The sequence below is a fragment of the Halichoerus grypus genome, chromosome 1, assembly GCF_964656455.1.
Source record: "Halichoerus grypus chromosome 1, mHalGry1.hap1.1, whole genome shotgun sequence".
NCBI classification, from domain to species: domain Eukaryota; kingdom Metazoa; phylum Chordata; class Mammalia; order Carnivora; family Phocidae; genus Halichoerus; species Halichoerus grypus.
In genome coordinates this window covers 65,612,081-65,639,775 of record NC_135712.1, presented here as the reverse complement: position 1 = coordinate 65,639,775, position 27,695 = coordinate 65,612,081, and the positions used below count along the sequence as shown (strand labels likewise).

The window sequence follows — 27,695 nt, the reverse complement described above, 5'->3', positions numbered from 1 at the left end:
GATTTTTTTCATCTAGTTTTTATTACCTTATTGCAATTCACTACTTATTACATCATTATATGCATGTTTCTTTAAATTCCTGAACATTATCTATGGTAGCTATTTAAAATTCCATCATCTCTAATTTTGGGGTCATTTTTCTATTGACTAAATATTCTCCTGGTCAGAGTTACATTTTCCTGGTTCTTCATATGTGTAGTATTTTTTTTATTGTGTGCTGGACATTATGGTTGCTACATTATTGACTCTTGGGATTTTGTAGTCTTCATTAATAACATTTTCTTCTGGCAGACAATTAATTTACTTTCACATTCAGTTGATCATTTTGTGACTTTTAAAGCTTTGTTAGCAAATGTTTAGAGTGGCCTTTATTCTAGGGCTAGATTAGCCCTGATTGTAAGGTGTGGCCTTGCTGGGGTCTCTACTTGGTGCTCAAGGTATTAACAGGGTTTGTCCACTCGATCTGGTCACCGCTCGAACATCTCTCAACATTCAAGAGGTTGTTGTTCAAGTAGTTGTTCTGCTGACAGCTGTGTGATGGTGGCTGTTTCTTTGGTAATAGTTATTTCTTTAGTATTGATTCTTTGCTTGGTTCCCTGAACTTTCTTGCTCCTTTAGTATTGGGTCAAAAATCCAAAGGGATTGCTGTGCATATTTGTGGTGCTCCTTTTATCTGCAGCTCCTTTTTTCTCCAAATTTCCACAAATTCTAGAGCCTCCTCAGTAGGCACAAACTAGTCTCTGCTTCCTCAGCTCAGATCATAGTGCTTGTTTCATCTCTCCTTCCCTGCAATGCGTTCTGGTAAATTCCTCCTTTCAGAAACCTGAGACAGTTGCGTGGCTCACCTCATTGCCTCTCTCCTCCCAGCTTCTTAGAGATTGTAGTCCTGCACTGTCTATTCTGACATCTGAAAACACTTATTTCATGTATTCTGCCAGTTTTTTCTTATTTATGGCAAGAAGGCCACAAAAGTTGTGGTCATTTGTTTTAAATTATTATATATATATATTTTTAATTAATCTATTTTTTATTGCTATGTTAATCACTATATATTACATCATTAGTTTTTGATGTAGTGTTCCATGATTCATTGTTTGCATATAACATCCAGTGCTCCATTCAATACGTGCCCTCTTTAATCCCTATCACCAGGCTAACCCATCCCCCCACCCCCCTCCCCTCTAGAACCCTCAGTTTGTTTCTCAGGGTCCATAGTCTCTCATGGTTTGTCTCCCCCTCCGATTCCCCCCCCTTCATTTTTACCTTCCTGCTATCTTCTTTTTTTTTTTTGTTTAACATATAATGTATTATTTGTTTCAGAGGTACAGGTCTGTGATTCATCAGTCTTACACAATTCATAGCACTCACCATAGCACATACCCTCCCCAATGTCTGTCACCCAGCCACCCCATCCCTCCCACCCCCACCACTCCAGCAACCCTCAGTTTGTTTCCTGAGATTAAGAATTCCTCATATCAGTGAGATCATATGATACATGTCTTTCTCTGATTGACTTATTTCGCTTAGCATAATACCCTCTAGTTCCATCCACGTCGTTGCAAATGGCAAGATTTCGTTTTGGTTTTTTTTTATGGCTGCATAATATTCCATTGTGTATATATATATACCACATCTTCTTTATCCATTCATCTGTTGATGGACATCTTGGCTCTTTCCATAGTTTGGCTATTGTGGACATTGCTGCTATAAACATTGGGGTGCACGTACCCCTTCGGATCACTACATTTGTATCTTTGGGGTAAATACCCAGTAGTGCAATTGCTGGGTCGTCCGGTAGCTCTATTTTCAACTTTTTGAAGAACCTCCATACTGTTTTCCAGAGTGGCTGCACCAGCTTGCATTCCCATCAACAGTGTAGGAGTATTCCCCTTTCTCCGCATCCTCGCCAACATCTGTCGTTTCCTGACTTGTTAATTTTAGCCATTCTGACTGGTGTGAGGTGGTATCTCATTGAGGTTTTGATTTGGATTTCCCTGATGCCAAGCAATGTTGAGCACTTTTTCATGTGTCTGTTGGCCATTTGGATGTCTTCTTTGGAAAAATGTCTGTTCATGTCCTCTGCCCATTTCTTGATTGGATCATTTGTTCTTTCAGTGTTGAGTTTGATAAGTTCTTTATAGATTTTGGATACTAGCCCTTTATCTGATATGTCATTTGCAAATATCTTCTCCCATTCTATCAGTTGTCTTTTGGTTTTGTTGACTATTTCCTTTGCTGGGCAAAAGCTTTTTATCTTGATGAAGTCCCAATAGCTCATTTTTGCCCTTGCTTCCCTTGCCTTTGGCAATGTTTCTAGGAAGAAGTTGCTGTGGCTGAGGTTGAAGAGGTTGCTGCCTGTGTTCTCCTCTAGGATTTTGATGGACTCCTCTCTCACATTTAGGTCTTTCATCCATTTTGAGTCTATTTTTGTGTGTGGTGTAAGGAAATGGTCCAGTTTCATTCTTCTGCATGTGGCTGTCCAATTTTCCCAACACCATTTGTTGAAGAGACTGTCTTTTTTCCACTGGACATTCTTTCCTGCTTTGTCAAAGATTAGTTTACCATAGAGTTGAGGGTCCATTTCTGGGCTCCCTATTCTGTTCCATTGATCTGTGTGTCTGTTTTTGTGCCAGTACCATACCGTCTTGATGATGACAGCTTTGTAATAGAGCTTGAAGTCCAGAATTGTGATGCCACCAGCTTTGCTTTTCTTTTTCAACATTCCTCTGGCTATACAGAGTCTTTTCTGGTTCCATACCAATTTTAGGATTATTTGTTCCATTTCTTTGAAAAAAGTTGATGGTATTTTGATAGGGATTGCTTTAAATGTGTAGATTGCTCTAGGTAGCATTGACATCTTCACAATATTTGTTCTTCCAATCCATGAGCATGGAACATTTTTCCATTTCTTTGTGTCTTCCTCAATTTCTTTCATGAGTATTTTATAGTTTTCTGAGTACAGATCCCTTGCCTCTTTGGTTAGATTTATTCCTAGGTATCTTATGGTTTTGGGTGCAATTGTAAATGGGATCAACTCCTTAATTTCTCTTTCTTCTGTCTTGTTGTTGGTGTATAGAAATGCCACTGATTTCTGTGCATTGATTTTATATCCTGCCACTTTACTGAATTCCTGTATGAATTCTAGCAGTTTTGAGATGGAGTCTTTTGCGTTTTCCACATAAAGTATCATATCATCTGCAAAGAATAAATTATTATATATTTTATTTTTGAATTGTTTATTCATTCACATAGTTGGGAAATCAAAATATATAAAAGGTATTGAGAAGTTTTGCTTCCTTTCCTGTCCTAGCTATCCTATTGTCTAGAGCTCCTCTAGATGACTTCCTATATGAGTTTCTTATATATCCTTGTAGTATTCTTTATGCAGATGTAAGAAAATATGAATATGTAATATTTTCTTTCCCTGTTCTTACACAGACATACAGATTCCATATGTACTTTGTGCCTTTTTTCATTTAATGTTTTTATACTGGAGAGTTGTGATTATCAGTAAATAAATTTGAACATAAACCAGTTTAATCTCTGTGCAGGTTGTTTGTGTAACAAACTGTGGGTTTGCTGAATCACAGAATAAACCTGATCAATTTTGATAGATATTGTTGAGTTGCAATGTAATGGGGGACAGTAACCATTTAGTCCCCAATAACGGTATGTGTTTCTTTCTCAGCCTTGCCACAGAATGTGCTGTCCAATTTCTGGATTTTTGCAGTTTAAGTAGGGAAAAATTATTTCTTGCTGTAGTTTTAATTTGAATTTCTTTTATTGTAAATGAAAGTGAGGATTCTTTAGTATGTTTAAGGTTCTTTTGATGATGTCTGTGAACTGCTTGTTTATATTTTGTCTTGTTCTTGATTTGTAGCACTTTTTTTTTTTTTATAATATGGCAATGAGTCCATGGTGGCATCAGTTGCAAATATTTTCCCTCCTTTTTTTTTTAGCCATGATCTTTTAAATTTTGTTTTCCCATTATGTAATCCAGCCATTTCTATTACATAGGTAAACTCTCCTAATCCTGTAACTCTTCTCCACATATCAACCCCTTGATTGTTTCCATTGAATGTTTTTGTTGTCAAAGCGGAGCACGTTTCTCTCCAGCCCACTTAAAATGTGCACACATTGCAAAACTGCTTCTTCATTCATTCATCATTCATTCATTTATTCAACAACCATTTAAGGGGCTATGAAGTACCAGTACTGTGCAAGGATTTCTGAGAATGCAAAGGAAAATTAAGTATCCCATCCCTAATGGCTCTGTGCTATGTGGGAGAGGCATGAAAGAACCATTTTAGATTATGTGTCAGGTGCTGTAGAAACACTGAGGAAAGCACTACCACAGTGGTTTAAGGGGCAGAGGTCAGGGGTGGCTTTACACATATTACATATACTTGAAAGCTAAACAGAAAAAAAAAACAAAATGGTCTAAGTTACAGAACTGAATTGCATCACGTTAAGAGCAAGATTTTAACTTTTGGGTACATAACCTTATAGTTCTTTTAATTTAATTTTATCATTATTATGTTCAGTTAGCCAACATATAGCACATGATTAGTTTTTTATGTAGTGTTCAACGATTCATTTGTTGCGTATAACGCCCAGCGCTCATTACAACATGTGCCCTCCTTAATACCCATTGCACGGTTACCCTATCCCCCCAAGCCCCCTCCCTTCTGTAACCCTCAGTTTGTTTCCAGAGTCTCTCCTGGTTTGTCTCCCTCTCTGATTTCTTCCCATTCAGTTTTTCCTCCCTTCCCCTAATCTTACGGTTCTGTTAGATCTAAATTTCTGTCATCCTGCTCAATTATATAAACCCTGGACTTATCTTTGTACCAGCTTTTCTAAAATCATTTCTATTTCAGGTGGTTTAATATTAGCTGCTGATTACTCTCAACTTGAACTGAGGATCTTGGCTCATTTATCCCACGATCATCGCCTCATTCAAGTATTAAACACTGGAGCTGATGTTTTCAGGAGTATTGCAGCTGAGTGGAAGATGATTGAGCCAGAGTCTGTTGGGGATGATCTGAGGCAACAAGCAAAGCAGGTGATCTTAGTGAACATGCTTAACATATATGAGAATTTTAATGATTAGGGTTCTAGAGGGGAGGGGGCTGGGGGGATGGGTTAGCCTGGTGATGGGTATTAAAGAGGGCACGTACTGAATGGAGCACTGGGTGTTATACGCAAACAATGAATCATGGAACACTACATCAAAAACTAATGATGTAATGTATGGTGGTTAACATAAAAAAATAAAAAAATTTAAAAAAAATTTAAAAATTGCCTTGATCATTTTCAGTTGAGGAATGATTTCTCCATCTGTGGATCTTTCAAACCACATTCACCTGAGCCTGTCTCATGGCATTCATTATACTTTCCTTCATGGAGTCAGTAGAAAGAATCAATAGACTTAGTCTGAGAGGCTCCTTCATGTGAGGAAAGCCATCTGCATTAATGGTAGATATTGTGGGGCTGCTAGTTGTTATTTATGTGTATGTGTGTGTATTTTAAAAATGTCTTTCTAGTCTGTAAACATATTTTCATCTTTTTATTTTTACAGGTGTTCTCTAAATGTTTATTGAAAAAAACTGAGCTGTGGATTATAATAAACTGATAGCTTTTTTGTTTTTTGAGGTCATTGGTTAGCTAATCCACATATGAAACTTTATATTGTCCTTGGACTTTTCAAGTGGGTCCGTATTAGTTCCTACTCCTGTATGACTGTCATGCACAGAGAAAGTGAAAGGCCACATTTCCACCATTTCCTGGCCTCCATTGACACTGATACTTTTTTTCACCACTTGGCCTATGGGAAATCTGATGCCATTTTTGAGAGAGTAGGCTTGCTGGCTGAGGCAAAGGAACATCATTCCCACCTTTAAGATCCTGCTGTGTTAGTTTTGCATTTATACTTCTAGTTACTCACGGCTGTAATTCTTGACTGCATGAAACCCTTCCTCTCGCCATTGCCTGTTTAGCACCAGCACTTGGTTCTTCCACTCTTTAGAAAACCAGCTTTGCTCTCTCTGTTTAATAATCTCTGGGTCCTGCATTCAGCAAGAATTGAACCCTGGGTAAAATAGGTAATGTTCAAATATTTAATCTTCATAATAAACCCATGAAATAGGTATTTTATATTCCTATATACTCCATTTTATATAGGAGTAAACTGACGCACCAAAAGCTAGTAATTTGCTTAAGGTCATACAGCTATAAGTGGTGGAGCCAGGATGAGCTCAGAATGCCAGAACTTAGACATTCTGACTTTATAACCTAAACACTCATCCACTGATGATATCTGCCTCTATTTCATAAGTTCTTGCATGATTTAATAGTGTTTATGCTATACTAAATCACCATGCTCTGAACTGTCTGCTCCTTGGGTCTGGCTGAGATCTCAGCCAGTGCTATGTACTACCCAAGTTTAAAAAAAAAAAGAAAAGAAAGTAGGAGTCACAGTAAAATAAAATGTAGAAATACCAAAAAGGAAAAGGTAAAAGGAGGGAAAAAAAATCTTTCTCAATGTATTAAAAAAGACAGGGAAAGGATAAAAACTTCTAGCTGTTTTTATCACATTAAAAGTAGCTTGGAACTCTGATAATCATTTTTTGCAAGTTATCTTTTAAAATTATATTTAATGACATTTATATGTGCTTGCTTTATGTCAGACAGTTTCCTGAACACTTAGAAGAAATAACTTGGTAATCTTCACAATTCCATGATGCAGGTATTACTATCCTCATTTTATGGATGCAGAAATTGAGGTACAAGACTTTAGGTAGCTTCTGCAAGATAATCCTGGATAAATGCTGGAACTAGGATTTAAACCCAGGCAATACTTATTATTAAATTACAGTTTCCTACTGACCTATTTAGACCATTTCCCTCCACTACTCCCAAAATTTCCTCAGGAATTTGTTTAACTCAACTGAATTCTGCAATTGTGGGATATCAGGTGGTGGTGAGGTGGAAAGCATATTTATTTCCAAAGAAGTATTCCCTGTTATCCAACCACGAAGCCTCCTCTTCCTGCTCTATCCTATGCAAGAGCCAGGAGAGGAATGTTTGTAATGCTTCTCTTTCCTGACTCCTGGGCACTTTTCTAAGCAGGAGTTAATGTGGTAGGAGTAGAAAGCTGCTCTGAAGACTACTGGATACATGACAAAGAGTCAGAAATAAATCTTCCCTTTTAAATCGCTAGGATTAGTTTCTTAAAACACACACATTCACATTTCTTCATGTTCTTCCCCTTCCTCCCCCAGCCCCAAAGTATTGTTAAAAGGCAGAAAAGAGAAAAGATGTTCACTGGATATCAGGTTCTATGAATCTAACCTACCAAAAGCAGATCTAATCATTTCTTTGACACACTATGAAATAAAAAATTTACCAAATTTCAATCCCCATCAGCTTTTTATATTTACAGTTTATGTAGTTATGACCTTTAATTTACCTACTGAGTGTGATGACTCCTTTTCAGATTTGCTATGGAATCATTTATGGAATGGGTGCTAAATCATTAGGAGAGCAGATGGGCATTAAAGAAAATGATGCTGCTTGCTACATTGATTCCTTCAAATCCAGATATACAGGTAAAGAAACCTTAAATATTAATTATCTTCTAGATACCATTCAATTATCTTGCCATATTAATTGAAAAAAATAGTGTTACAAAATTTTCTGTTAACATTTCTATTACTTGGAAGTTTTCACCAGGTATTGTTAATTAAATAACATCAACCTTATGATTATTTACTAAGATGGTCTTTTTTCATAAAAATAGAAACAGAAATGGAATAACAAAATCCAATTGATGTATATGCTACTTTGTCATTGTGAACATACCATAAAATCTTGGAATTGTGCTATGCTTTAGGTTTAGATAGCTTTAATTTGAAACAGTAAACCATTGATTAAATGTACCAGAAACTATGAAAGAACAAGAGCAGTTTGAGTATTATTGTTTTAAATTATCTTTTCCTTTGGCAATTTATTCAGGTACAATTTACATACAGTAAAATTTACCCTTTATAGATGTATATTTGTATAAGTTTTGACAAATGCATGGAGTCATATAACCTACACCACAACCAAGATGTGGAATCATTAACATATGATCCCAGAAAGTTATTTTATACCCTTTGTAATCAGCCCTGACCTCAGTCCCCAAAAAAGAAAACTTTATTCACACATGACATGATCTTATACATAGAAAATCATATGAATTCTACAAAAACAACTATTAGAACAAATAACTAAATTTAGAAGTGTCCGACTATACAAGGGTTTTTTTTTTTTTTTTAAGATTTTATTTATTTATTTGAGAGAGAGAGAGCACGAGCGGGATGGGGGTGCAGAGGAAGAGGGAAAAACAGACTTCCTACTGAGTGTGGAGCCTGATGTGAGGCTGGATCCCGGGACCCGGGGATCATGACCTGATCCAAAGTCAGCTGCTTTAGCCCACTGAGGCACCCAGGCACCCCACCCCCCATACAAGGTTAATTTGTAAAAATCAGTTGGATTTTTGTATACCAGTAATTAGTGAATGGAGTAAAAATAAAACCATTATGATAACATCACAATACATGAAATACATGGGATAAATTCAACAGCATATGCAAGACTTTACTGAAAACTCTAAAATAATCCTGAGAGAAGTTGAAGAATACTTAGATAAATGTGAGGTTTACCATGTTAATTTATTAGAAGGCACAATATTATTATGATGGCAGTTTTCTTTAAATTGTTCTATAGATTCAGTTTAATTCCAGTCAAAATTTCATTAGACTTTTGTGTAGAATTTGACAAGCTGATTCTAAATTTATATGGAAATTCAAAGGGCCTAGAATAACTAGGAAAATTTTGGGTGCGGGGGAAGTACAGTGTTGAGTACTAACACTCCCTGGGTTCAAAACTTAGTATAAAATTATAATAATCAAGATAGGCATAAGGGTAGACATGGAAAACAATGGGTCACAATAAAGCGTTCAGAAGTAGACCTATACATATATAGTGAATTGATTTTCAACAGTTACCATGGTAATTCAATGGAGGAAAGATGGTCTTGTCAACAATTGGTTCTAGAACAACTGGATACCAGTATGGGAAAAAAATGAACTTCAACAATTATCCAATACTATATTCAAAAGTTAGCTTGATATGGAGCATAGACTTAGAGGTAAAAGCTAAAACTATAAATCTTCCAGAAGAAAATAGGGGAAAAATACTTTGTGACATTGAGGTAGGCAAAGATTTCTTAGGTGATAATTACACTGAATTAAACATAAAAGATAAACATTGATAAAAGACACCATTAAGAAAATCTAAGGCAAGCCACAAAAGAGAAGATATTTGCAGTTCTTATTGTCTAATGAACTTGCATCCAGAATATATAAAAAAAACTCTTATAACCCAATGCTGAGAAGGCAAACAATCTAATAAAATAAAGGTCAAAAGATTTGAACAGACACTTCACAAAAGAAGATATATGAATGGCCACATCAAATGTTATCATGATTAGTCATCAGGGAAAAGCAAATTAAAACCACAAAGAGATACCATTACAAAAACGCTAGAATGGCTAAAATAAAAAAACATTGTATGTCTTTTACATTGCTGGTAGAGTTGTAAAATGGTACAACCACTTTGGAAAATGCTATGACTCTTTCATATAGAGTGAAACACACAGTTAATTATGTGATCCTGCAATTTTACTATTGGGTATCCATCCAAGAAAAATGAAAACGTATCCAAAGAAAGACTTGTATGTGAATGGGATAGCAGTTTTATTCCTGACAACCAAATGTCTATGAGCAGGATCATGGGTAAACAAATTTTGGTATATCTCTGCCATGGAATACTACTTAGCAAAAGAAAGCAAGCTCAAATGAGAACATACAGTATAATTCAATTTTTATGAATTTTAAGAACATGAAAAACCAAGATGCAGTGTCATAAAGCAGATCAGTGAGAGTTTGAGGCTGATAATGGGGAGCTGACTGTAAAGGTGATAAAAAATGTTTCATATCTTGCAGTGTACATTTGTTAAAATGCATCTAACTGTTCACCTAAAGTGGGTTCCGTCTACTGTATGTAAACTATACCTCAGGATTGATTTTTTTTTTAAGTTTTTATGTGAATTCCAGTTACTTAACAGACAGTGTAATATTAGTTTCAGGTGTACAATACAGTGATTCAACACTTCCATACATTACCTGGTGCTCATCACAGTGTCCTCTTTAACTCCCTCACCTGTCTCACCTATCCCCCACTCACCTCCCCTCTGGTAACCATCAGTTTGTTCTCTATAGTTGAGAGTCTGTTTCCTGGTCCCCCCCCCCCCACTCGCTCTTTCCTTTGTTTGCATTTTTAAAGGTGTTCTTTCAACCTCTGAATATTTGAGGGCCTCTGACAGGAGTCAGGTAAGAGAATTTGTAGAGATGTGGCCTCTTCAATCTCATCCTTTTCTTTGCTCTTCACTCAACAATATCACAGTAATTCTTAAACAGAAAAAGGTGAGAGCCTTATTGCTTTCTGAAATTCTTATGCTGGTGGTTGAATATCACCAAGAGCTTCAGTTGGCGAAGTTTTCTCCCTTTCCTTTCATCCACAGTCTCCTCAAATGTCTCTCCTGTGCCAGCCACACAACGGAAATCCTCAAATGAGGGGTTTTAGTTAGGAGATGTTAGTGTTTATTATTTAGGATGAGAAAGCAGAGATTGCACATATGAATAAAGATAGATCAGCACAGTCTCTATACTTGATTGTGTTTTAAATACCATAGAGAAGACCTCTCTAACTCAGAGACAGGAATAAGCAGTGAAGACATTGACCTGCCTAGAACAACAGACTCACCCTGAAGATCTATAGGACATAATAATGAACCTATATTGCAAAGGATGCATGCTGGTATAGGGAATATGAATGTGTTTGAATAGTATACTATACCTAGTCTTTTTAAATTTTAAAAAGTGAGTTGTATATATTCCTAATGAAGTATTTATTATTCATGTATTAATTTCAACTAGGTCCTATTTAGATTATAGCTTAGATGCTAACAAGGAGCTGTTAGAATATTTTAAGCCTGGAAGTGATAAGACCAAGTAAAAGAAGATTAACACAATCAAAGAGCAGAAGAAGCCTGTGAAAAGTAACATGGAATTGCCTTAAGATCCTAGGTTTTAGTGCCTCTGTTGTTCTGGACTTTAGTTTCATATTTTTTGTTGGTGATAGATTATGTCATTTCTAAAGTCCCTTTTGTTTCTGAGTCTACAAAAAGTGAATGAAACTTTATATGCAAAGTTTTGATGATGTGATATAGTGTGAAGAATCATGGTAGGGTGTTGGTATATTTCATTATATTGAAGCTAGTGAATGAGCTTAGGAATGGACTTTGGTTGTAAATGTTTTTGTATTTTCTTTGTAGGGATTAATCATTTCATGAGAGAGACAGTGAAGAATTGTAAAAGAGACGGGTTTGTTCAGACCATTTTGGGAAGGCGTAGATATTTACCAGGAATCAATGACAACAACCCTTATCATAAAGCTCACGTATGTTGAAATGTCTGGATTTTTAACTTAATATTTTAATGACATATACTTTTTCCACAAAGACTAAACATTGCTAACTTTCTTTTTAGGGATCAGTAGCCTATTAATTGGATCTTCTGTTTCACTAAGGACTTTGAAGTAATGGCACATGCCTGTATTTGCTGAACACAGTCCTTAGGAGACTAATGTAAATATGGGTTCACTTAATAATACTTCAAATACTTTAAAGATGTTCTATTTCAGTAAACCAGTTACTTGTTAGTTTTGCTAATAATTTATAAATTTAATTCTTACATTTGCTAATTGTTCTTTGTTTCGGATATCATATACCAGTTTGTCATATCACACCAAATTACCAATGTTTTCAGAGATTAGCCAGTCATTAAATGTGGTTCATTCATTTTTGGTTCATTCTACTGGTTTATTTGTTTTAAAAGCACTGGCTCAAGAGAGGTTATTAGGATATCCAAAATATTGAAAAAGGCTATTTTTAACACCATTTTAAGTATTTGTTGATAGTGCTCAAATTATGATTAAAACTCTGAAATCATTGGGATCCACAAAAGTATTCTATGCATCCGAACATTTAAATTTCTATTATAGTCCACATCTTCCTATTTTAACTGCTTGTATTTTATCTTCTCCCATACTTTTGCATGTCAGTGCTCACTACACATGGTATGTATTGAAAATACCCAGTCCCATACTGCTAAACTTCTGTCTGGAGCTAGAAACCTTCAGAGCACTAATGCTCTTAGGGACCATGAAGGAATAGTTGGATTTTTGTTATTTCTTCACTCTGTAGCCTCCCATATATACAGATATCAAGTATTTATCAGGCTTTTACCATATCTTTAAATGAGTTGTCACTTAGGGGTAGATAATTTTCTACTGGTTAGATGGAGCCAGCTAGTGGAAGGCTTTTAATGGCAGGCTTAAAAATTTAGACTTGATGTAACAGGAGTTATATTTCTTGGGATTTACATTATGAAAAATGGCAGATAGAGTTATTATAAATGAACCATGTAAGTTTTTGAAAATTAATTAATTTTGCACCTAAAGATGTGAGAGTAAGACTTTTCATGCCAAATCCTTAGGAGTCAAAGTTCTGATTCATTATATTTTTGCTGAGAAAAAAAGAAAATTCCAACCCTCTGAATTATGAATAAACATAGGCAGATTTAATTTTTGGGTTTGGTTTGGTTTGGTTTGACTTTTTGTTTAAACCTTTATTGTATTGAAAAATATACATAGGGAAAGTACAGGGAACAAATGTAAATTTCAGTAAATTATCACAGAGCTGCACCTGTGTAACCACTCAAGTCAAATAGAAAGTACCTTGATGGTTCCTAATCACCATGTACAGCCTTCCCAGAAATAATTGCTATCATCATTTCTAAGCCGATAGTTTTATGTATTTTTGACCTCTTTCTACATCATGTGTATATATTCTTGAGCCTAGCTTCTTTCACTCAAAACTGCATAGTTAAGTCATTCGTGTTTCATTTGGAGTAGCTGTTTTACTATATTATAGTGTATTCTATTATGTGAATATATCACAGTTTATCCATTTTTCCACTGATGGGCATTTAGGTTTCCAGTCTGGGGTTATTATGAATCTTGCTGGTTTGAAAATTCTTGTCCAAGGTCCTTGGTGCACATATGTTTCCATTTATGTTCAGTAAAGACCTAGTCATAGAATTGCTGCTTCTTCAGTTTTAGTAGATAAAGACAAATGGTTTCTTATGGTGGTTGTAGCACTCTTATCAGAAGTGTGTGCAAGTTCTCTTTGCTCTGCATCCTTGCCAACATTTGCTATTAAGATGATATAATTTTAGCTATTCTGGTGGGTTTAAAGTAGTATCTTGTTAGTTTTCTTTTGCATTTCCTTGAATACTAATGAGGTAAAGCAACTTAACAAATATTTAATAGCCATTAGTTATTTTTTCTTGGGAAAGTGCTTTTTCAAGCTTTCTTGTTCATCTTTTGTTGTTGTCCTTTTCTTTTTAAAGAGTTTATTTATTTGAGAGAGAGAGAGAGAGAGCACAAGTGGGGGGGAGAAGCAGAGGGAGAGGGAGAAGCAGACTCCCGAGCAGGGAGTTGGATGCAGGGCTCTATCCCAGGACTCCGGGATCATGACCTGAGCTGAAGGTAGACACTTACCCAACTGAGCCACCCAGGCCCCCCTGTCTTTTTTTTATATGTAGGAGCTCATTATTGATTACATGTTTGGAAAATATTCTCTCCCACACTGTGTTTGGCCTTTTCATTCTTATCAGTAACTTTAGATGAGGAGAGGGAATTAATTTGGTTTATTCTTAAAATTTTTATTGAGAAATAACATGTGCCATAAAGGCTACAAATCTTAAGCATAAAGCTGGAAGTTTTACATGTGTATACCCATATAACCACAATCCCGGTCATGATATAGAATTTTTCCAGCACCTAGAAGGCTTCTTTATAGTCCCTCCAAATCAATACTGTCCACTTCCCACCCCAGCACACATAAAAAACTATAGGTTAGTTTTGTATGAACTTGAATTTTATTTAAGTGCAATCATACCATATGTACTCTTGGGTCTGACTTTTTTCACTCAGATATAGGTCTGTGAGATTGATTAGTGTCATGTGCAGCTGTAGTTCATGTCTTTATTTAGCTGACATTGTGGGGACATACCAACAATTTATTTATCTGTTCTAATGTTGGCAGACATTTTGACTATTTCCAGTTTTTAGCTATCATTAATAAAGCTGCTATGAACATTCTTGTATGTGTCTTTTGGTGAACATATGCATCCAACTTCATTACCTTTAGAGTGGAATTGGTGAGTCATAGAATAAGCACATTTATACCTTTAGTATATACTGCCTAATAGTTTTACAGAGTGGTTATCCCAGTTAACATTGCCATCAGCTCTGTTTATCTACATTCTTGCCATTGCTTGATATCATTGGTCCTTTTAATTGTAGCCATTCTGGTAACCTCACTGTGATTTTAATTTGCCTTTCCCTGATGACTAGTGATGTTGAGCTCCTTTTTTGTTTATGGACCATTTGGATATCTTCTTTTGTGGAGGGTCTATTTAAATCTTTTGTCTTTTTTTTTTTTTTTTTTGAGTTGTCTGTTTTTTAACTGATTTATGAGAGTCCTTTATATATTCCAGATATGAGCCCTTTGCTTATGTGGATTTATCAGTCTTTTGTATTATTGTAGTATTTTCCTTGATCTGTTTAACAAAGTTTTCTCTACCCCAATGTCAAGAAAATATTCTCTAGTAGCTTTTTGTTTTGCCATATACATTTATATCTACAATCAACCAGGAATTGGTTTTTATGTATTTTGAGAGACTGAGAGTCAAGGTCTTTCCACCTCCCCACTCAAGGATATACAATTGTCCCTAACTATTGAAAAGACTGAGCTTTCCCGCCTCTACTTTTCAGTGCAACCTTTGCCACAAATTATATTTCCAAATATGGATGTGTCTGTTTTTGGGCACATTATTTTTGTCTGTTGTATTTGTTCATCCTTTAGACAGTGCCACACTGCCTTCGTGATGCAGCTTTGTAAGATGTCTTGATATATGGTAAAGTAAGTCTTCTTACCTTGTTCTTTTGTTTGTTTTTCAAGAATATTTCCCTATTCTTGGTTCTTTGCATTTCCGTATAAGTTGTAGAAGCAGCTTGTGAGTTTCTACACAAACACAAAATCCTGTTGGGATTTTTTTGAGATTGCCTTGAATTCATAGATCAAGATGGGATTAATGGACATATTTATACACTTGAGTTTTCCAATCCATGAACATGATGTATCTGTCCATTTATTTAGGTCTGTAGTTCTTAAATTCTCTTAATGTATAATTTTGGGGAAGAGATCATATATGTTTTTTATTAGATTTATAGCTAGGTATTTGAAAAATTTTGATGCTGTTGCAAATGGTATCTTTTTTTATTCTTTTCCTTCTTTTACATTTTCTAACCCTTTGCTGCTGGCACGTAGAAATGTAATTGTTTTTATTTTTCTTTTGTCTAGAAGCCTTGCAAATATTACTTACTAATCCCAAAAATTTATCTGTAGATACTTCTAGATATTCTATCTTCACAATTATCATCTGTAAAGTAGTTTTATAACTACCTTTCCAAACTTTATTCCTTTTATTACTTTTCCTTGACTTACCAGCTAGGGCATTGTTCAATATAAGTAGTGATAGTGAGCATCTTTGCCTCTTTTCTGATCTCATAGGGAAATTTTAAACATTTATTACTAAGTAGAACTCCCCTTATAGGTTTTTTTAATATGATTTTTAAAAATTTTTTTTATTATGTTATGTTAGTCACCATACAATACATCATTAGTTTTTGAAGTAGTGATCCACGATTCATTGTTTTCGTATAACACCCAGTGCTCCATGCAGGACGTGCCCTCCTTAATACCCATCACTGGGCTAACCCATCTCCCCACCCCCGTCCCCTCTAAAACCCTTAGTCTGTTTCTCAGAGTCCATAGCCTCTCATGGTTCATCTCTCCCTCTGATTCCCCTTCATTTTTCCCTTCCTTCTCCTAATGTCCTCCATGCTATTCCTTATGTTCCACAAATAAGTGAAACCATATGGTAATTGACTTCCTCTGCTTGACTTATTTCACTTAGAATAATCTCCTCCAGTCCCATCCATGTTGATGTAAAAGTTGGGTATTCATCCTTTCTGATGGCTGAGTAATATTCCATTGTATGTATGGACCACATCTTCTTTATCCATTCATCTGTTGAAGGGCATCTCGGCTCTTTCCACAGTTTGGCTATTGCGGACATTGCTGCTATGAACATTGGGGTGCATATGGCCCTTCTTTTCACTACATCTGTATCTTTGGGGTAAATATCCGGGAGTGCAATTGCTGGATCATAGGGTAGCTCTATTTTTAATTTTTTGAGGCACCTCCACACTGTTTTCCAAAGTGACTATACCAACTTGCATTCCCACCAACAGTGTAAGAGGGTTCCCCTTTCTCCACAACCTCTCCAACATTTGTTGTTTCTTGCCTTGTCAATTTTTGCCATTCTAACTGGTATAAGGTGGTATCTCAATGTGGTTTTGATTTGTATTTCCCTGATGGCTAATGATGATGAACATATTTTCATGTGTCTGTTAGTCATTTGTATGTCTAATTTGGAGAAGTGTCTGTTCATGTCTTCTGCCCACTTTTTGACTTGATTATTTGTTTTTTGGGTGTTGAGTATGAAAAGTTCTTTATAGATCTTGGATATCAGCCAAGTGTCATTTGCAAATATCTTCTCCCATTCTGTGGGTTGCCTCTTTGTTTTGTTGACTGTTTCCGTTGCTGTGCAAAAGCTTTTTATCTTGATGAAGTCCCAAAAGTTCATTTTTGCTTTTGTTTCACTAGCCTTTGGAGAGGTATCTTGAAGAAGTTGCTGTGGCCAATGTCGAAGAGGTTACTGCCTATGTTCTCCTCTAGGATTTTGATGGATTCCTGTCTCACATTGAGGTCTTTCATCCATTTTGAGTTTATCTTTGGGTATGGTGTTAGCGAATGGTCGAGTTTCATTCTTCTGCATGTGGCTGTCCAATTTTCCCAGCACCATTTATTGAAGAGACTGCCTTTTTTCCATTGTATATTTTTTCCTGCTTTGTTGAAGATTATTTGACCACAGAGTTGAGGGTCCATATCTGGGTTCTCTATTCTGTTCCATTTGTCTATATGTCTGTTTTTGTGCCAGTACCATGGTGTCTTGGTGATCACTGCTTTGTAATATAGCTTGAAATCGGGCAAAGTGATGCCCCAGCTTTGTTTTTCTTTTTCAACATTTCCTTGGTGATTCGGTGTCTTTTCTGATTCCATACAAATTTTAGGATTGTTTGTTCCAGCACTTTGAAAAATGTCATTGGAATTTTGACTGGGATGGCATTGAAGGTATAGATGGCTCTGGGTAGCATAGACATTTTAATAATGTTTATTCTTCCAGGATGAAAGCTGAATTGGTAGAACTTAAAAATGCTATCAATGAGATCCAATCTAATCTAGATAATCTAACAGCTAGGGTAAGTGAGGCAGAAGAACGATTTAGTGATCTAGAAGACCAATTAATAGACAAGAAGGGAAAAGAGGAGGCCAGGGAAAAACAACTCAAAATCCATGAAAGTAGAATCAGAGAAATAAGTGACACCATGAAGAGTTCCAATATCAGAATTATTGGGATCCCTGAGGGGGGTGGGAAGAGAGAGAGGACTAGAAGATATATTTGAGCAAATTGTGGCTGAGAACTTCCCTAATCTGGGGAATGAAACAAACATTAGTGTCCTAGAGGCAGAGAGGACCCCTCCCAAGATCAAGGAAAACAGGCCAACACCCTGGCATGTAATAGTAAAACTCGCAAATCTTAGAACCAAGGAAACCATCTTAAGGGCGGTTAGGGGGAAGAGATTCCTTACATACAGAGGCAGGAACATCAGAATAATGTCAGACCTATCCACAGAGACCTAGCAAGCCAGAAAGGCCTGGCAAGACATAGTCAGGGTACTAAATGAGAAGAACATGCAGCCAAGAATACTTTATCTGGCAAGGCTGTCATTTTGAATGGATGGAGAGATGCAGAGCTTCCAGGACTGGCAGAAACTGAAAGAATATGTGACCACTAAGCCGGCCCTGCAAGAAATATTATGGGGGGTTCTATAAAAGGAGAAAGACCCCAAGAGTGATATAGAACAGAAATTTACAGGGGCAGTCTATAAAAACAAGGTCTTCACAGGCAACATGATGATAATAAAATCCCCTTTAGGTTTTTAATAGTGCCTGTGTCCGATAAAGTAAGCTCACTTGTATATTTGCATGTAGGGCATAGAGTCTCTGTCATACCTGCTAAATTCTGTTCTTGTGGTGCAAACACGGTCATAGACAATACATAAATGAGTGAGTGTGATTGTGTTCCAATAAAACCTTATTTACAGAAACAGCAGCTAGCCTAGATTTGGCCTGAAGGCTGTAGTTTGCCCACCCCTAGTCTAACTGTCCCTTCTTTGCATGTAATCTGCCTTTCTTCTCTAGGTTGCTTTCCATACAGTATTTTTCTTTCTGTCTCATTTCCAGCAGATTTTCTGTGATATGCCTAAGTATGTATGTGTTTTCAATTTATGTGCCTCTCTGTGAATATGCATGTTTAATTGATCCTTTAAGGGTGTTAGGACTTTTTCAATCTGTGGCTTGATATCTTTTGTTGATTTTGGAAAATTCTTAGTCATTTCTTCTTTAATTATTGCTTCATTGCATTCTCTCCTCTCTGGGAGTCCTATTATAAAATTTTTAAACCTTTTTAAAAAAAATCCTCATGTTTAATATCCTCTGTTTGCTATTTTCCACATTTATATTTCATCCTGCTTAATTCTGGATATTTTCTTCTTTTTATTTTTTTTTATTTTTAAAGATTTTATTTATTTATTTGAGAGAGAGAGAGCCAGCATTAGGGACAGAGGAAGAGAGAGAAGCGGACTCCCTGCTGAACAGGGAGCCTGACACGTGGCTTGATCCCAGGACCCTGAGATCATGACCTGAGCCAAAGGCAGATGCTTAACCCACTGAGCCACCTAGATGCCCCCTGGATACTTTCTTCTAACATATCTTTCAGTTTACTGATTTTGCTCTTCAATTTGCTATTGAACCCAACTGTTGAGCTTTTATGTTCTAAATGATATAGAACTTTTCCAGAACTCCAGAAGGTTTCTTTATGTTCCCTCCATATCAATACTATCCCCTACTGTACACACACACCAAACTACAAAGAAGGTACTGTTTAAGTGCTTTAAGTTCTATTTTTTTCCTGGCACAAAGTGATGCTTTTTTTAATTGGAGTATAATTAATATACAGTGTTATATTAGTTTCAGGTGTACAATATAATGATTCAACAATTCTATACATTTCTCAGTGCTCAGCAAGATAAGTGTACTCTTAATTCCTTTTATTTCATTCCCCCACCCTCCTTCCCTCTGGCTGGCAAACACCAGTTTGTTCTTTTTTTTCCTTTACTCATTTGTTTCTTAAGTTCTACATATGAATGAAATCATATAGAATTTATCTTTCTCTGATTGACTTATTTCATTTTGCATTATGCCCTCTAGGTCCATCCATGTTGTTGCAAATGGCAAGATTTCATTCTTTTCTTATGGTTGAGTGATGTTCCATTGTATAAATACACCACATGTTCTTTATGCATTCATCTGTGGATGGACAGTTGGATTGCTTCCATATGTTGGCTATTGTAAATAATGCTGCCTAAACATAGGGGTGCATATATCTTTTCGAATTAGTGTTTTTGTTTTCACTGGGTAAATACCCAGTAGTGGAATTACTGGATCATATGGTAATTCTATTTTTTATTTTTTTGAGGAATCTCCATACTGTTTTCCACAGTGGCTGCACCAGTTTGCAGTCTCACCAATAGTGCATGAGGGTTCCTTTTTGTCCACATCCTTAGCAACATTATTTCTTGTCTTTTTGACAAAATACAACGTCCATTCAAAAAAAAAAACAAAAACCACTCTAAACAAAGTGGGTTTAGAGGGAACATACCTGAACATAATAAAGGCCATATGTGAAAAAACCCACAGCTAGCATCATACTCAATGGTGAAAAACTGAGAGATTTTCCTCTAAGATCAGGAACAAGACAAGGATGTCCACTCTTACCACTTTTATTCAACATAGTACTGGAAGTCCTAGCCACAGCAATCAGACAAGAAAAAGAAATAAAAGGCATCCAAATTGGTAAGAAAAATGTAAAACTTTCACTACTTGCAGATGACATGATACTATATATAGAAAACTGTAAGACCCCACCAAAAAAACTACTAGAACTGATAAATGAATTCAGTGAGGTGACAAGATACAAAACTAATATACAGAAATCTGTTGCATTTTTATACACTAATAATAAAGTAGCACAAAGAGAAATTAAGAAAATGATCCCATTTACAACTGCACCAAGAATAATAAAATACCTAAAAATAAACTAAACCAAGGAGGTGAAATACCTGTACTTTGAAAACTATAAAATGTTGATGAAAGAAATTGAAAGATATTCCATTCTCATGATTACAATGGAAAGATATTCCATTCTCATGATTACAAGAACAAATGTTAAAATGTCCATACTACTCAAAGCAATCTACAGATTAATGCAATCCCTATCAAAATACCAACAGCATTTTTCACAGAACTAGAATAAATATCCTAAAATTTGTTTGGAACCACAAAAGACCCCGAATAGCTAAAACAATCTTGAAAAAAAGAAGAACCAAGCTGGAGGTATCACAGTCCCAGATTTCAAGATATACTTCAAAGCTGTAATAAGTTATTTTTATTTTTCAGTTCTTGAGTTTCCATTTTGCTCTTATTTTATGGCTATTTGGTCCTCTGCTGAAATATTCAATTTTGTCTTTTATATTCTTGAATATATTAAACTTTATTTTACAGTCTAATAAATTTGATCAGAGTTTATAGTCTAATAAATCTCAAACTTGTATCCCTGTAGTCTTTTCCTATTGTCCTTTGTTTTTCTTAGTTTTCTACAAAAACAGTATATATTGTCTCAACTCTTTGCTGTCCTGGTAATTTTTTATTGAGTGTCACATGTTGTTTATGAATGATTGTGGGTATAATTTGAAGCTTGTATGATAATGTTACCTTTGTTCAGAAGATTTACATTTGCTTTTGGCAGGAGACTAGAATGACCAACAATCTAGGATGACTTTGATCCAATTTCAGGAATAGAAATGATTCAAAGCAAAGATGTTACGACCAGACTATTTCTAATTTATCTTTTTTCCTAGGGTGTTAGTTTTGGGGTGGCAACTTGATGGTTTACTAGTGCTCCTTCTACTTCTTGCCCCCCTGTTTGTTCCCCAGACCCCTCAAAACCATCAAGCTCTGCTCAGAGGTTCTCTCAGCTGCATCTTCTGGAATCTATTGATTTCTTTGGGAGAAATGTGGCCTCTAATGCCAGGTTCACCTCCTTGGTTTTCTTTCTCTCGTAGCTCTCTAGGTTCTATAATTTCCCATTTCCTTTTTAACCATCTGATTCAAACCATCTGATTCATTCTCTATCCAGCTTTTCCCATTGTTATCAGTCGGAGGGTTGGTCCTAATGGCCTAATCTCCCATTACCAGAAACCTATGTTTTTTATGTACATGAAAAAGCCCTAAAAAAAAAAGAAGGAAGGAAAGGAAAGGAAGGAAAGAAAGAAAAAAGCAAAGGCCAAAGCCCTGGTCATTAAGGGACAGAGGTTGTAAGACACGAAGCCCAAAGACTGCCAAGTTTTTTTATTTTGGAAGAGAATCAGGGAAATACAATATGATGAAGGTTAAGTATATATCTTAGTTTTATTTTTATGCTTGCTTATGTCACAGTAAAAAACATCCCAAAATTTCAATGGCTTATAATAAGAAACTTTATTTTTAATTCATGTTAGAGTTTGGCTCTGGGTTGACTGTGGCTCTGTTCCTTATTTTCTTCATTCTGGAATTCAGAAGGAAAGAAAAGTCTCTGTCTGGGATAAGCTTTTTTGTATGTGTGACAATGTTGGATAGCTCTTAAAATGCCGTAGATGGGGCTGTATGTCAATTTTATTCACATTTCACTCACCAAAGCAAGTCAAGGTCAATCTTTTCGGGTGAGTAACACTTGAAATCACGTGGCAGTGGGTGGGGCAGCAAGTAAGAGCAACAATAACACAGTCCACTACAAAGAGGCCTATGGTTTCAAGGAGAGGAGTTGGTAGAACTCTGAAATTCAGTCACTCTTTAAACAGTGACAACTGAATGAGTTTAGAGTGGATTCATCAGCATCTGACAAAACAATAAAAAAAAAAAAAAGGAAAGTCTATCTCTTTAAGAAGTATTTACTATACTAGGAGTTGGTTGTAGCCCAGGTGACATGGAACTAGGCTCAAGTTACATAGATCCTTCCAGTGTGCAGACCCTTCCCATTTTCTGAGACCTTTTGGGACAGTAGATATGGTATTCATGGATAGGTTATACCTTGAATGTTAACCCAGATGCCCATCCTTGCTGCTTTAGGATGATCACTTTTAGCAGCTATGGTTGCCTGCCAAGAAGTTCATGGCAGCAGTAGTTTCGGGGAAGTGCTAACTTAATACCTAGGAATCTAGGGTCTGCATTTTTACTAGCAGCTAGTGATTGGCCCCAGCAGCCCATAAAAAAGCTCTGATTCGTACCAGAGGGCTCCAGATGCTCTGGGGCCAAACTCTACATAAGACCAGAAGCCACTGATAGGGAGAATATGCTTGGAACATTCTATCTCACATCACAAAGAATGATATTCTACTTATATCTATTTAGGATTAAAAGGAATTGTATTTTAAGGAATAGCTCTTTTAGAGTGAAGTTTAGAACAACTAGAACATTGATGATATATGTTTATGAAATAATTTTGAGCTACTAAATACATTTTAAGTGTAATGTAGTTTTTGATTCCAGGATGTTGAAGATTTCTAAACTGAAGCAATCTGACCTTCTTCTATTTAGACTGTTCTCATGTGGATGATGGCCCAGAATCTAGAGCCCTGGATCATTCTAATTGTTATTCTTAGGATACAGCTTAATAGTTGATGTCCTGGGTCACATCTTGGTCCAGATTTCCAGTCTGGTTACAGATGTGAGCACTGATCTGTGGACACTAAAAGCAGGTATGAAACCATGTAGGTGTATCTGATGGAGCCCTTGTTATTGTTTTTCGAAGGCTGAGCGTCAGGCCATCAACACAACAGTCCAAGGTTCGGCAGCTGATATTGTCAAAATAGCCACAGTTAACATTCAGAAGCAATTAGAGACCTTCCACTCAACCTTCAAGTCCCATGGTCATCGGGAGAGTATGCTCCAAAGTGACAGAACAGGTTTGTTCATAAATGAGGACCCTGCTATAATGTAGTGAGATTAATTGTATCAGAAAAGAAAAAGGGAAGCATTTTATATATTATTTCTCAGCAGTTTTCAAACGTTTTGGTCTCATGATGTCTTTACATTCTCAGAATTACTAAGGGTCCCAAAGAACTTTTGTTTATGTGGGTTATATATACTAATATTTACCATATTAGAAATTTAAACAGGGAATTCAAAAACATGTATTAACATCTGAAAATAATAATAAACTCACAGTATGTCAGCAAAGTAACATATTTTCTTAAAAACAACTACATCTTTTAGAACAAGAAAAAATTGGTGATGAGTGGTTTTAGTTTACATTTCTGCAAGTCTCTTTAATGTATGACTTAAGAAAAGATATTTGGATTCTCTTATATATTTCTGCATCCAGTTTGTTGCAATCTCACCTGTCCTGTAACCTCTGGAAAACCCTCTTATACAGTCTTTGGTGATAAATGTCCCAGTTTGTGGGGGACTGATGGGATTCCCAGGATATGGGACTTTTAGTGCTAACTCAGGATAGTTGGTTACTTTGCTGTGCACTTTGGAGAGAATGAGACTGAAAAAGGAAAATCACCTCTGAGTGTTATTATGAAAGTAATTTGACTTATAAACACTGCCTAACGACAATACCAGCTCACTCTCCTGGGGCAGGGATCAGGCCCCATACTACTCTGGTGCTATTACACAGAGAAGTTGGTAGTGAGGGTGCCATGGAAAGTGAAGATGTTGGTTGCTTATAAGAAATAAGGTAGACGTCTTTTGGAGCAGAGTTCTTCAAACTCCATTTACTGACTTCTTTGTTACATTCCTCCTTTCTGGGAGGAAGTTGGTAGAGTTTTGAGTTTACCTGATAGGTGGGAAGTCAGCAAGTAGATATTTTCCTAATAGTTCTAAATCTTATGTGTTTTAATCTCTTAATTAAAATTCCCCAGAGTTTCTCAAAATCCCTAAAAATACTATTCTTCTATGGCACGGTGATATGCTGATCAGTTTTCCTACTTCTTTCATGGGGTAGGATTGTTACCAAAGAGAAAACTGCAAGGGATGTTCTCCCCAATCAGAGGAGGCTTCTTCATCCTTCAACTCCATGATGAGCTCTTATATGAAGTGGCAGAAGAGGATGTTGTTCAGGTATTTTTGCAGTGTTTGTGTCCATTTCATAGAACGCTAAGATGCTGTAGGTCAAGTTAAGATGTATGAGATTTCTGGAACCCTTTCCCATTCCCAGATGGCTATACAAATGTTGAGTCCATAAGGGTAGAGAAAGAGCTAAGAGTGTTCAGTTTCATACTCATTTTTAAAGAAACTTTTGATGCAGGGCTGTTTTTGTTTGGGAGAAGTTAGATGAGAGTCTTGCCCTGAGGGTTTAAAAACTGAGCATTCTCACTGAAACTGGCAGAGCTCCTGCTCATCAGTGCAGACCAGTTTGGGATGCCTGACTCTTTTCGAATTTTGAGTTTTAAGCACCATGAGGTGAAGAGATCCAGTCTGGCTTATCACCTCAGTGGGTGGGTTGGGAACCATTCTTTGATTCAGAAGAGAGTTTGTTAACCTCTTTTTTTTTTTTTTTTTTGCAGGTAGCTCAGATTGTTAAGAATGAAATGGAAAGTGCCATAGAACTTTCTGTGAAACTGAAAGTGAAAGTGAAAATAGGTGCGAGCTGGGGAGAGCTGAAGGACTTTGATGTGTAATTGTACGGCTGACTAAGTCCTTGTGGGGAAGCCTGGTGTAGGTACAACCACATGGAAGAGAGATTACCCTTTCACGTATTTCAGGAAGACCAGCTCTCAAGTCTTGATGGATGTGGAATAGTAATGTTAGTGAGAGTTTCAAACTGTATATCCAGACTTTATTCTTTGTAGTGTAAAGAAACTCTTTTTGAGACAAAATATCAAGTTTAGTGATTATATTCACTCTCAAAGAGTATGTATGAAATCGCCTTTTACAGCTCTTTATGGCTCTAAACATGTTCAGAACATGTGATTGAAGTATGCACTTAGCACTTTGGGTCTCATCTGTCTGAAGCATGAAGACCGTGGAACTGCTGGCTCAGGGGCATTTCCAGCCCTGTCCAGGATTTGGACTCTTGTGATGCAGACCCCAGCAGGAGCCATGGGCAGATAAAGCTTTGGTTTCTCATACACTACCACGGTTAGGCATTGTGTGTGATTTTTTTCTCCAGTATCAATTTAAGACTACTGGAGTAGTCTTTGTAAGCAGCACTGGCTAATAAATTCTGAATTCTGTAAAGTGGTAGACTTATTATGGATGTCATCTAAGAATGGATTTTCATGAAATGGTGTTTCTTCTCCTTTTCCCTCCTCAATTCATACAGTGAATGTATTTGCAATACTGAGGTATTATAAAATAAGCTACACCTCTTCATGAGGTATCCTGTTCTGTAAGATCAGATGTTTATGCTGCAGTTTAATATGATAATGCCAAAGAAGGAAGACACTCCCGTGTCCATCTCTTAGTGCCCCTTTCTGTGTTTGTGGCATGGTGGGAATACCCACGCTAAAGAGATAATATTTTATAATTCCAGTCAAAGGTGTATTACTGACTTTTTTGCTGTTGAAATAAAATGAATTTATGAGAAACTTTATATCAGCAGTTCAGTTTTTTAAATTGTGTTTCATCTAAGAGTATCAGAAATATGTGTTCCTAGTTATTTATTCTAGGGTTTGCATTGTTGAGTTGGTTCAACAATGTCTATGCACATAGGAAATGTTTCTTATATTCTTAATCAGTTATCAGAAGAGTTCTTTTATGTTTATTAACCAGAAATGTTTAAAAAGACAGTCACTTTATAAACAAAGTGTAATACACTATTAGTAGTTGCATATTAGTGCACGAAATCCTCAGACATGTTTTTTGGGGGGTGAGAGGGAGTGGGCAAAAGATGGCACAGATGAGAGGGAAGTTATATCATTATTTCTTGAGTTTTTTCCATATTCACCCGTACCATGTTTCTCAGAGAGAAAAGCTGTAGTGCTGTCAGTATTCAGGTGGCCTAGAGATCCAGCACAAGAGAAGGCTCATTCTGTTTACTTGTGAGTTTTCTCTAAACATAAGTGCAGACACATAGGTCATTTCCACCTGATTTTCTGCAGCAGTGGCTCTGGATGTGTAGTCCCATGCATCCTCTCATCCTTTCGACTTACCCACCCACTACGAGCTGGATTTAAAACAAACAGGCAGCCCTTGCTATGCATGGTTCAGTTAGGCACAAATTCCAGTTACCATGGTTTTCTTAAATAACACTAGTGCCCCTAATCACACAATTGAAATTTCAGTTCCCAGGGTATATTAACTGAGTAATTGCATCAAGTTCAGACTTTACTGGTAGTTCTTCAGTCCACAAATCATTATGTAAATACTAATGAGCACTGTGGTAAACAGAATAATGCCCCCCCCATCCCCATTCTAATCTCCCAAACCTGCGACCATGTTATAGTAAATGTTAAAAGGGACATTGCTGAGGTCATTAAGGTAGAGATCTTGAAATGGGAAAATTACCTAGGTTCCAATATAAACACATTGGTCCTTATAAGGGGAAGACAGATGGTCAGAATCAGAGGAGGATGGTGAAGATGGAAATAGATTGAGATTCGAAGATGTTGCACTGCTGACTTTAAAGATGGAGGAAGGGGCCATCAGCCAAGGAATGCAGGCAGTCTCTGGAAGCTGGAAAAGGCAATGGAATAGAAGTGGATTCTCCCTTACAACCTCCAGAAAGGACGCAGCCCTGCCAACACCTTGTTTTCACCCCAATAAGACTATATCAGACTGCTGACCACCAAAACTGTAAGATAATAATCAGTGTTGTTTGTTTGTTTTCCATTTTATTGAGATATAATTGATACATAGAACTGTGTAAGTTTAAAGGTGTACAGCATAATGACTTACATATATTGTGAAATGATTATCAAAATAAGTTAACATCCATCACCTCATTTGGATACCAAAAAAAAAAGAAAAGGTTTTTTCCTTTTGATGAGAACTTTTAGAATTTATTCTCTTGGCAACTTTCAAATATACAATCCAGTAGTTTTAGCTATAGTCATCATGTTGTACTTCACATCCCCAGTGCTTAGTTGTCTTGTAACTGGAGGTCTGTACCTCTTGACCATCTTCCTCTAGTTCTCCCCTTCCCCTACCTTCTGCCTCTGGTAACCACATA

The 27,695-nt window shown here is 36.5% G+C and overlaps 1 protein-coding gene across 1 annotated transcript in view; it reads left to right on the top strand.

Annotated features, from left to right (window-relative positions):
* Nucleotides 1-26,070, top strand: part of POLQ (DNA polymerase theta) — a 124,392-nt gene extending 98,322 nt beyond the window's left edge. The window contains exons 25-30 of the mRNA XM_078066510.1: nt 4,878-5,062; nt 7,496-7,607; nt 11,441-11,565; nt 23,328-23,481; nt 24,528-24,643; nt 25,090-26,070. Of these exons, the coding sequence (XP_077922636.1) occupies nt 4,878-5,062; nt 7,496-7,607; nt 11,441-11,565; nt 23,328-23,481; nt 24,528-24,643; nt 25,090-25,203 (806 nt within the window). The 3' untranslated portion in view covers nt 25,204-26,070. The remainder of the gene's footprint in view (nt 1-4,877; nt 5,063-7,495; nt 7,608-11,440; nt 11,566-23,327; nt 23,482-24,527; nt 24,644-25,089) is intronic.
* The last annotated feature ends 1,625 nt before the right edge of the window (nt 26,071-27,695 follow it).